The 12,500-nt window shown below is 35.1% G+C and overlaps 1 protein-coding gene across 1 annotated transcript in view; it reads left to right on the forward strand.

The window, feature by feature from the left end:
• LOC144964088 (uncharacterized) overlaps positions 1-12,500 on the forward strand; it is a 34,197-nt gene that overhangs the window by 16,630 nt on the left and 5,067 nt on the right. Inside the window, exons 13-19 of the mRNA XM_078898029.1 lie at positions 1,780-1,876; positions 2,040-2,087; positions 2,714-2,952; positions 3,906-4,062; positions 4,475-4,640; positions 8,828-9,006; positions 9,727-9,894. Coding sequence (XP_078754155.1) covers positions 1,780-1,876; positions 2,040-2,087; positions 2,714-2,952; positions 3,906-4,062; positions 4,475-4,640; positions 8,828-9,006; positions 9,727-9,894 — 1,054 coding nt within the window. The remainder of the gene's footprint in view (positions 1-1,779; positions 1,877-2,039; positions 2,088-2,713; positions 2,953-3,905; positions 4,063-4,474; positions 4,641-8,827; positions 9,007-9,726; positions 9,895-12,500) is intronic.

Below are 12,500 nucleotides of genomic sequence, written 5' to 3' on the forward strand. Positions count from 1 at the left end.
TGTACAAAGAATTTCCGAGAGGATGAAAATAAGAAATAAGGTGTTATTATTATTATTTTATATTATTATTATTATTATTATTATTATTATATATTATTATATTATTATTATTATTATTATTATTATTATTATTATTATTATTATTATTATTATTATTATTATTATTATTATTATTATTTATTATTATTATTATTATTATTATTATCTATTATTATTATTATCATTATCATTATTATTATCATTATCATTATTATTATTATTTTTATTATTATTATTATTATTATTATTATTATTTGTATTCGAATTAGTATTAGTATTATTATTATTATTTGTATTAGTATTAGTATTAGTATTATTATTTGTATTAGTATGAGTATTATTATTGTTGTTATTATGGAGACGTGTGTGTGTTTGTGTGTGTGTGTGTGTGTGTGTGTGTGTGGTATCTATATATGTCCATATAATTAATGTGACCTATCATCTGAAAAGGTATTAGTGCGACAAATGCAATAGTGGTTTTAATGTTAAGATGATCAGAAATTTGGTATTCTGTTGGGGTTTTTTTTGTCACTTTAAGAAACTAAATATTTTGTCCTCAGTTAAACACATAAACTTGCCCCAAGTTTCTTATTTTATTACCATAAATTCAGGTTTTAAAACATGATTCACCCCAATATAATTTTATTTTGAGGCAGTGGATCACAAATTTATTTCACATCATACTGGACATCTCCGGGTAGTTGTTCAGAATATAAAATTGCAACTATGCATTTTAGTTTAACAGTACTATGATATATGATTAGGCGTCATAGATTATCTATACATGTATGTTATGGTTGGTATAATTTTTCTTACACATGCAGGAGATGACGTAGTTTGCATATATTAATTATTTTGACATTGTTTTCAATGCGACAAAGAAGCTAAAACAATGTATGGGAATTGATATAAACTCTCCTGCAAATATTTAAAAACTGTGTTATGACAGTGAGACAAAAAAAATAACATAGCTTTCCATGTTTCTAAAATTCAGTAAAATGATCACCCCCTGTGATGTTAAAATTTAAGATTTTATTTTACTGTTATACTTCAAAATTGATTTCAGTTCCGAAATATCTAACTTATTATGCAAACTGCCTACCCAATGATAAAGTGACATTTTATATGGGATGAAAACTATAGAGTATGTGTTTTACCATCAACACCAGTTTTAGAGGACAAATGTTTATCAGATCAATGTCTTGCAACAAAAGTTCCCAATTCTTCAAGAGATGAAGTGAGTAGGAAAGTGCCAGAAGACAATAGAGAATAAAAATTTGTGGCGGTGATGGGGATTTGAACCCGCAACCTTACTGGTACAACTCCGCCTGGCCGCCCGGCTCAGACTCTAAGCATTCAAATTGAAAGTTGATCATATTTATTGAGCAATATCCACTAAACGTACTCAAAGCGCTTTACAAGGGGTCCCTGGCCAACAGCAACACTTAACATATAGGACAAGACATGATGCCTATTAGGCAATATTACACATATTTTTTACAGAGTCAGTGCTGTTAATGGCCAGGTACTCATTTTACATCTGAGTACAGTGAGAGAATGTGAGTTAGAGTTAGAGCCTTTTCCAAGGACTCAGCTATGCGTCACCCTTAGCAGGACTCAAACCCTTGACCTCGGTCTGAAGGCAAATGTCATACCATAAATATATAAATATACTCACAAAAACTGTATCTCTTCTACGTGTGTTTTTGATGAAGACTGACTATTTGAATGTTGTTTCAGGAGGTAGACAGCGGCGCAGGGGTTTGGATAGGAAATGATGATGTCTTGTATCTCATTGCCAGGCCCGATGCCGTCGTCTCCAAACAAGTTTGTCAAGGTAAAACTTGTTATTCATAATAAATCTTAAGAATTGAGAATAATTTAAATTTATAAACTTTCTTTAACAAAGACTTATTCCTGATGGCATGGTGTACTTGTAAGGAGGGTTTTATAGACAAAATGAACACAAATAAATCAGTTCATTTTTCATCTTTTTTCAGGGGTCACAACTACTTCTCAACCACCAGTAACAACTAAACTCCCACCACGTAAGTCGTGTTATAGCTATTAAGGGTATGACCTCTACCATGCATTAGCACTTTTTAAATTTTATGTTTATGCTATTTATAGTTTTACACTACATAAGCCTTGAACCTGCAATTTGCTGTATGCCTGGAATTGCAGTCTATGTGATCTGCTCAACATTGAACTCAGAAAATTGAAAACACAATGACAAAGACTAATCTTGTGATATCGTATTGGGAACAGATCAGTTGTTAAACATTTCTCAAATCATGACAAAGTTTTACCCACTCTTGTCGTACTTTAAAGAGTTCTTTTTATTGGCATTATGCAGTGCAGTAGAAGACTCGATTCAACTTACACACTTACGATTGGAACTTGCTTGAATCTGATCCATTGTTTATATTGAATTACAAGTGGATTAATATTCTTGTACTAATTTGTGTATATTATAAGAAGGTACCAAGGCTTTTAATCATTTTGAAATATTACACCTTAATTAAATATCAATCATTCAAAATCCAGTGTAACTTTTTGTTATTAAATTTATTTCATGATGGAGACTAAAACAAAAAGAAAAGACTGAATTAAAGAAAAGATAGAAATATTATAGCGTAGTTATGATTTGAATCTAACCTTTGATCTGTTATAGAATGTCTCGATCTTGTCGACCTCACTGAAGATGAAATGGACGCCATTCTAGTTGGCAAAATCGAATCTACACCAGAAGGAGATGATCTCAAATTTGCTGTCTCAGGACAAGAGGAAATCACCATAAATGTTCCTCTCCCAATTGGAGGAAAATTAGAAATCATCAATATCACAGGAAATTACATTGAATACACAGTAGAGGTTCAAGATGAGGATTTCAACAAAATAGAGGATCTGAAGGTTGGTTTATCTCTAAAAGTGAGGGGGGGGGGGGGGGGATTCTCACAGAATGTTGTTCAATTACTTGTCATCTATGTGAGGATCAACCGCAGTAGGTTTTAGAAATCATCTCCCTCCATTCAATACTTTCTTTAGCCTTTCATGCTTCTCTGTCGAAGGAAAATATATCATACGTAACAAGTAATTGTATTGATATCATAGGTGTGATTTTATACTCAAAATTAGAAATACTAACAAGGATTAGCAAGAGATGAGGGTTTTGAATTAGATTTAGAAATCCTTCTTGTTGAATGGTTTTGAGGATGATGAATTATAATTGTACTGAAATTGTACTAAAAATAGAAAGAAACTGTTTGCAGATAGAGCCAGACTATGTCACTGAAAGCTGTAAAAGTAAAGGAGAAGGGAGGAAGTTGTTTTCCTTTAGTTCTGTGACAGCAAAATCAAGATTTCAAATTATAGCCTGAAGCATCATCTCTTTCATCTGGAATGTCCTTACAATATTGGCATTGTAAACTTCAAATCTATAATTTCATTTCTAATCCTTTCAAATTAAACTAATTTGATGATTTGTTATATATTCGTGCGGTTATGTGGTCAAGTCCTGCACTGAGCCGTGCACAGTTGAGTCCTTGGAAAAGGCCCTTTACTCACATTCTTTCTCGGTATTCAGATGTAACATGAGTATCTGGCCGTTAACTGTCTTATCTTTGTCCGAAAAAAAGTGTAATATTGCCTAGCAGGCATCATGTCTCATCCTACATGTTAAGTGTTGTTGTTGATGAGGGATCCTTGTAAAGCGCTATGAGCATGTTTAGTGGATATTGCGCTAATTAAAAGCTCAAGTTTGTTTAGTTTGTTTTTAATTATTCAAATTAATTATGGGCTTAGCAATAGAACAACATGATGTGATTTGTGGAACTGAAATTGTTTTTTTTTCTATATAAAAACAGAACACAAATGGCGATGTGAAATTCCCTAGCTCTTCACCTAAGAATGTGTTTGGAAAGGACCTGGCCGAGAATGTAAACTTGGTCATCAAGATTAAGGGTCAACTTGCTGGATTCAATGCTGAAGTTGTTGAACTCAGGATTTGTGTCAAGCCTTTCGGTTAGTTTTACTTATGAGACATCATCTCATTTGTTATGTGTACTGGTGATAGATTCCAAATGTATGCTTCACTTTGATACAGTCCTATAATGTTATTTAAAAAGACTATCTTGTTAATGCCTTATAGAAAGGCAAAATGTGTGTGAGACAAATCAAATTGAAAAATACAGAGAAGAACAGATAATGCGAAATTTACTTGACTTCTTCCACTGGAGATCAAGGAAGACTGATCATTTGGGATGTTGTTTTTTTTTTGTAGTGTTTTTTTTTTTTTTTTGTTTTTTTTTTTCTATTCTCATTCCCTTTTTCACAACTTTTCATATTGTTATCTTGCATCAATGCTTTCTCTCCAACTTATTACTTTATTATGTTCTATTTTTAATCGTATGTTTTATCCATACTTTGTGTTTAGAATTCTGTAGAGCTAAACTGAGCACTGTACACCAGGAACTTGGTTTTGTCCCAATCAACAATATCCTTGGAGTGAAGAAATCTGACAACGTTACTGTTGTTAAATTTGGTGAGAATGCCCCACCACTTGAAAGTGGAGTTGTTGTCGTAGGAGCCTGTTACGAATGGTAAGGATTATTTATATAGCAGAATTCATTGTTGTTCAAATAAAGAAGTATAATGTGTTGGAAATCAGAACCAATTGGTCTAAATAAGATAGAAAAGAAGAAGTCAGGTCAATCTAGGGGTAGAGCGAGAAAAAAAAAAGATAAAAATAGGACCTGTCTGGAGACAAATGTGATAAATTGAGCTTTAATTTATCGCAATATCCACTAAACGTGCTCAAAGCGCTTTACAAAGGGCCCCTGGCCAACAGTTACATTTAAAATGAAGGACGGGACATGATGCCTGTTAGGCGATATTACAATTTTTTCGGAGAGACAATGCTGTTAAAGGACAGGTACTCATTTTACACCTGAGTACAATGAGAGAATGTGAATAAAGAGCCTTCTCCAAGGACTCAATTATGCGCCAGCGAGGCTTGAACCCGGACCTTCCGCTCCGAAAGCGAGTGTCATACCACTAAACCACATAGCCGCACTACTACTCTATCTTAAACCTATATCATTTATTAGGCCATTCCCGATTAATCAATTGTCCTTTAAGACTTCTATCAGCCCTCTTCAAGAAGCCCTCATGTCTTATCCAGCTCCCAGTCATTCATTTATTGATGAGGTTTCTGTTATACGTCAGTCTTTGACTTCCTCCTTTTTTTTCTACCCTCTTTTAGACCTGTCATGTGTACCGATCTAATCGGCTTTCACATATTTTATAAAGCCCAAATTCAGAATTTTTCTCAAGATTTTGATTTTTTCACCAAAATTGTAGAGTGTAACAATTTACATTAATGCAAGTATATTAGCTGACCCATGAAACGCGACACCTAAGAAAATTATAATACCTTCTCCCGTATGGCACCAAAACGTACCAAACATAAAGGATGAAAAATGACCATTCCATTCGTAGATTTAACCAAAATTGATTGACTGCAGCAATGTCTTCTTCCAACAAGCACAGACCTGCCAATCCTTCACATTTCAAATGTTGAATCAGAACGTTAGAAAACAGGAATTTGAGACAAAAAGTAGAAATTCATAAATTTTACTTACCATAATCACAACATCAAATTTTACCAATGGATAATTCCATCATAAATTAGAACCGCCAACTTTTCCACACGTGCATAAAGGTGGAATTCTGATATTGCTGGCAACATGATGACATGTGTTGGGGAATGAAAAGGGAGGTGAAAGCAATCGATTCTCTTACTTACCCCCCCCCCCCCCCACCTCTCTCTTCTTATCATTGTCACTGTTTGTGAGAATCGGAATTTTTAAAGACATTTTAAATCATTAAAGAATGGGGAGCGAAAATTAGAATGATTCTTACAAAAGCATAAAAGTTGTCAGGTATTCATACACTACAGTGCCACCAAGCATGCTTTTGTTATCAAAACTTACTTCTTGACAAAATCAGTCAGACAGATTCAGCTACAGTTTGCAAAAGATGTTGCCTTTGACTATAGAAAGCAAAACTCCCAAGTAAGAAATCAATATTAAGATTAATTCATAAATTTGAACTTTCTAGATCCCTTGAAAATCAAAAGTCTACGTCAAAGTCAAGGATAAGTCACAGACGGTGACCATTCATACAAAGCACCACGAAAAGATCAACACTGTTCATGAATCTGTAATGGAAACATCCCCCCCCCCCCCCCAAAAAAAAAATGCCATCATTATTTCGAGTTTGACATTTGAAAGAAAATCCCTACAACAAATTCTAAAACAAGATTTAGAAATGAAACCATACAAGATCCAAATTCACCAGAGAATGACTGCCGCGAATGCCAATGCCAGAGTTGATATGTGTTATTGGTTTATTGAGGAAGTCAATCAACGAATCTGGTTCTCAGATGAGGCCCATTTTTTTATAAACGGACATGTGAACAACAGAAAATACATTAAAAGGGTTACTAGGCTCAACCAGATAAAGTTTATAAGAAAATTGTCTGTGTGGTCTTGTGGTATGACACTCGCTTTTGGATCAGAAGGTCCGGGTTCGAGCCTTGCTTGCTCGGTTCGGCGCATAGTAGAGTCCTTGGAAAAAGCTCTTTACTCACATTATCTCACCATACTCAGGTGTAAAACAAGGACCTGGCTGTTAACAGTGTTATCTCTGTCGGAAAAAAAAATTATATTATCGCCTCACATGTTACGTGTTGCTGTTGGTCAGGGACCCTTTGTAAAGTGCTTTGAGCACGTTTAGTGGATTTTGCGCTACATAAAAAAAAATCACAGGCTCAAGCTCAAAAGCAAACCCATGACCAAAAGGTTACCATAATATAAACTCCAGTGACTCGCCATACCATCATTGGACCTTTCATATTATTTGTTAACCAAAATGAGAAAACAATTACAGAGAACGCTTGACTATCTTGGTATAATGCCAAAGTTTTGGAAACGATTTGGGCGATTCGTCGGAATCAACGAGAGAGAATGCCAGTGGTTCCAGCATTATGAAACAACAATCCACGGTTTCAAAATAGTCATGCATTGAATCAATAGATAGTTCGAAGATGACGTCACTCAGGTCTTTGTTATTGTTTCTTGCCATCCGCGTTTATGAGTAATGCTCACTGAACTGTATTAACCCGACTATAAACTTTCATGGATACACACAGTTTTGTGTGTTGGTCCGTTATACTTCCGGATGGCAATGTTATGAGCTTCTTAGCCAAGCGCATACTATCTATAATCATTTTGAAGACTGGAAGAGCAGCCATGTGTCAGATCACAGCTAGAGTTCTCTTAGTCCAGATTTGAGTTTCAATGGGAGCAATCTATATTCGTGTTTTCGCAAAATCAGGTCATCAATCACATGATTTGTTGCTGTCCAACAATTGGATATTTCTTAACAAATGTAAACACGCTGCTTTGTTTACAAATGTTATAAACATCCCCATGTGTTAAGCTGAATCAAATGACCAATCCTGATGATGTTAGATATTTAAAAAGCAGTGAACACTTTTTACTAAGTGGGTCACTTTGAGCACATTTTGCAATGTGACCAATGACCTCGAGCACAAGGAAAGTTAATATAGATAATGCCCATTGACTTTCGTTTATGGGGATTTCTAAAGGACAAGTTGTGGTAGAACTTTCACTGACATTCAAGACATGAAGGAGACAATATTTTGAGAGTATAGGGGAGGGGGTAGTTGCCCAGAGAAAAATGTCAATGTGACATCGATAAACTTGCTGTGCTTATTAAAGCTTGTACTAGAACATGCCCTATAATCCAGTATTTAATGATGTCAATGAAATGTAATTTATGTGTAATATAATTTTATCGTTTCTCAATTTACTTTTAAAATATTATAACTTTTCTAGAGGTATAAGAAAATGATGAGCATTTGTTTGGATTCTTTTTTTCTTTTTATGGGGGGGCGGGTTAGTAAATAGATAATATTATCATTATTATTATTATTATTATCATTATTATTATTATTATTATTATTATTATTATTATTATTATTATTATTATTATTATTATTATTATCATCATCATCATCATCATTATCTTCATCATCGATATCATCATCATCGATATTGTAATGATAAGAATGATAATGGTAATAATGATAATTGGTCCGTGTAACAGGAAACCATTTTGGATTACTATGAAGTATTGTAGAATAACAAATAAGTGCAGGGTGGGGTTCCTGACCTCCCATAGTGGACAGGGAGGTACTTACTGTATCTTCTATCCCCTTATATCTGTTTTCCAACATGATTTCTGGAATGAGATTACTTGGTGGTTTTGTCCTGGTCCTGGCTGAAAGGGAAACAGTCAAATATATGGTTAGAATTTTTTGGAGATGATATTCTTTTCCTTGTAAATCATCTCTTGGTTATGCACTGTATTATTTTCCTTTACATGATATATATGATTTGCAAACAATTGCTGGGTACCTGTGCTTGTGTCTGGATGAGACATTTAGGTGATCTCAAACTAAGTACTTTGGTGGTGTGCTTTTGGAATCTACGTCTGGTTCCTGTTTGAACCAATTCCCCTTTGACTTACCTTTTCTTGGGTGTTTTAATTGTCATTTTAGATCTTTTTACTATCCCATTTTCTTCCTTTTTACTGGCGCTGATATGACCTTAATGTGTTGCAAGCGCCGTAAAACACGTTAAAACAAACAAACATAAACATCAATTAAGTGCCATTGTATATTTCCTTCCATTGTTTTCAGTAAATGTGAAGGCTTCAAGTTGAATTGTACTGTTGTTGAAAATTGCAAATGTCCAGGACATACCATCGAGTGTAAGGGAGACTGCTATTATGCTCAAGAAGAAGTCACATATGATTCTCCTGGTGTACCACCTTCTTGTAGAGTTAATACGACCACTTGTACTCTGGACACCTGTACCAGTGAGTATTACTTGGACCACTTGGATTTAAATAAGCAACATAGAAATGAATGAAAGTTTGCAATCACATCAAGGGTCTTATTTAACGAAGTTTAACAGTTAAACCCTGTAATGTATTTTAATCTTTTTAAAATTGTGTAAATGGATCATAAATTAGATTATCTAGGAGTACAATCTGCCTAAAAATGGTGTTTTTCTTACGGTCTTTTCTTCTACAACCAGTATCGAAAGGGCTTTTGGAGGCTGTCAGTTGCTGTGTGATGTGTTTTCCCTTGATAGTGTATTTTTTGTTGTTGTTTTGTTATTCAAAGGATAAGCTAAAGAAGAAATTAATTCTGTAATTCTTTTCAAATTAGAACAAGAGTTAATTGTCATTTCAATATGGATTGTGGTCTTGTGATATGACACTCGTCTTTGGTCTAAGAGATCTGGATTGGAGTCCTGTTCAGAGCGTGCAAAGTAGAGTCCTAGGAAAACGCTCTTTACTCACATTGTCTCACCGCACTCAGGGGTGAAATGAGTACCTGGCTGTCTAAAGTGTTGTCTGTGTCAAAACTAGATTGACATTTTTTTCGCATACTACTGTTGCTGTTGGCTGGGAACTCCTTGTAAAGCACGTTGAGCATTTTATATTATCAGTTCTTTTTTTTCTTTCTTGTTTTTCCTTAATTGATTATTATACCTTGTGACACATTATTAATTATTGGATGATTCCTTTCAGCTCCAAATGAATGCCCAACTCCATGGAGCTCATGGAGCACTTGTGACAGTAACTGCCAACACCACCGAACGAGATCTTGTGACAACTGTGGATCATCATGCGCCAACAACCATGACCTCATCCAGACCGATTCTTGTGGCCTGTGTACAACAACTCCAGCACCAACCAGTAAGCTGATCCACTCATCATTCCTGCATGGCTGTCAATTTTATTGACAATATATTACTTCAACCCTTTTCCATTTAAACACTGCATCATTTAAGTACCTGGCATTTCTAGCTTCCACTTTAATTCCACATGGCTGAATCGTTTTAATTTCAGGCACCAAATCTCATTGTTTTCATCAAGAGAGCATTGGCAACAAGTTTTGGGTTGTATGTTTGTTATTGTCGTCTAAATAAATGAGAGTGACATATAGCCTATAACAAAATAAATAAGAGGGACAGATAGCCTTTGACAACATAAATAAGAGAGACAGATAGCCTATAACAAAATAAATAAGAGGGACAGATAGCCGTTGACAAAATAAATAAAAGGGACAGATAGCCTATAACAAGATAAATAAGAGGGACAGATAGCCTATAACAAAATAAATAAGAGGGACAGATATCGTATAACAAAATAAACAAGAGGGACAGATAGCCTATAACAAAATAAACAAGAGGGACAAATAGCCTATAACAAAAGGCTAGGGCTATTGGTCAGTACTGACTCCCAGGCGCTAGCACATGCGGGTCAGTACTGACGAACAGACGCCAGTGCCTGGAGGTCAGTACTGACCAATAACCTGGTGTCTATTGGTCAGTATTGAACAACAGGTGCCACCGCCCACAGACAACCTCTCTTCGGTCTGTGCCACCGCCCACCATTGATCACCATTGATCGGACCTGTTCGTCAGTGCAAAGACCTCTTCGCACTTATTCGTCACTTCCAAAAGTATACCATTTAAAAAAAAAAAACAATTAAAATTCCAGGCTCTCAGGCCAACTTATCCGATGGCACACAGTAACACTTGGTCACCTAGATAAGTTTGATTTCTAATGCGTTAGATGCCGTTGGGGCAACGATATGACTCGTTATTTCAAGCCACCGTAAGATTCTATTTTATTTTATGTTGTCCATTCTATTTCTTTGGGTTATTTTGTTTTTATTGTTTTTTTTTCCCCGTATATTTTCGTTATAGCTTTATTTAAAGAAAAATAGAGGAAAATGTGTTCTAATATTTCCTGTTACGATTCTTTTATAATACTTTGTCCATTCTATTATACTACTACCACTCACTACTACTACCACTACTGCTACTACCACTACTACTACTACTGCTACTACTACTACTTATATGTCTTTTATCTTCCATTATTTTCTGGAAGATTCTGCTCCCTGACGCTGACCTTTTCTTATCAATCAGATCACCCCCCTGGGGCACCCTATCCTCTACCCACGCTGACATTTCATTCATACTGCAACCTCAACCACCATTGAGTACAGACGACAAAGTTATTTTTCATTATATTTTATTTGTTTTCCACGTTTATTTGTGTATTGTTGTGTTAATGAAGGGTTTGTACCCGAAACGTCCATTGTCTGTTTTGTTCCCATACGAAGCCTTTCATTTTCACTCTTTCGTTAGTATTTTACGATCACCGGCTTCAGGCAGCCCTTACCGTTTTCTACTTTTCCTGTCTCAGTAAGATGCGAGCAAGCCGAATTTCAAATGACAGGAATGAAGAAAGACGAGACAATGAAAGAGCTTTCACTTTCAGTTCTAGCGCCACGCATCAGTGCAGTGAGCATGCGCGTTGGATGAACCGAAATATAGGGCTTCCAATTTGGCGTTTCAACACCAAATTTGGTCTTTTTCTCAGGATTGGACAATTTCACTTGTTTAATTAATTGATATATTTATTAAACAAATCTCACGTAAACCGACAAAAAGATTTAGTGAAAACAAGGGCTTCCCTGCGACTAGTATGGGACAGGAAATGCTGATTTATTTGTCGTAGAGCAAGTTATTTTTAAAAATGGCATTTTTCCATAATTTTGGTACCGTCAACGCCCGTGGCCAGGTCAGAACTGACCAATTGGCATCAGTACTAGTAATAGTAATAGTATTAGTCAGTACTGACCCCCAGACGCCGGTGCCTGTTCGTCAGTACTGACCCGCAGGTGCCAGCGCCTGGGGGTCAGTACTGACGAATAGCCACTCCGATAACAAAATATACAAGAGGGACAGATAGCCTATAACAAGATAAATAAGAGGGACAGATATCCTATAACAAAATAATAAAAGAGGGACAGATAGTCTATAACAAGATAAATAAGAGGGACAGATATCCTATTTAAAAAATACAAGATGGACAGATAGCCTATAACAAAATAAATAAGAGAGACAGATTGTCTATAACAAGATAAATCAGAGGGACAGATAGCATATAACAAAATAAATAAGAGGGACAGATACGCTTTGACAAAAATAAGATGGGCAGATAACATGTAACAAGATAAATAATAGGGAATTTTTTTTTTACCATCATACTTCAATGAATTAAAAAGCCTCATAAGAAGAGAAAAAGAGCAAGACAGATTATACTAATTATGAATTCCTGGTGCAAAACAATTTTCCTGTCCTTATTCTGACAGTTTGTATTTATTATGATGAAATAAGTTGCTTTGTTTAGTCAAATAATTTTCACATTTACCTTTTTTGTGCATGCCTATGATATTCACCATACTCAATAACGTCATAAAGTGTGTAAAGAATCTTAACACTCTC

Source organism: Berghia stephanieae, chromosome 2 (genome assembly GCF_034508935.2).
Source record: "Berghia stephanieae isolate SIO BIC M18660-M18661 chromosome 2, UCSD_Bste_1.3, whole genome shotgun sequence".
Classification (NCBI taxonomy): Eukaryota; Metazoa; Mollusca; class Gastropoda; order Nudibranchia; family Aeolidiidae; genus Berghia; species Berghia stephanieae.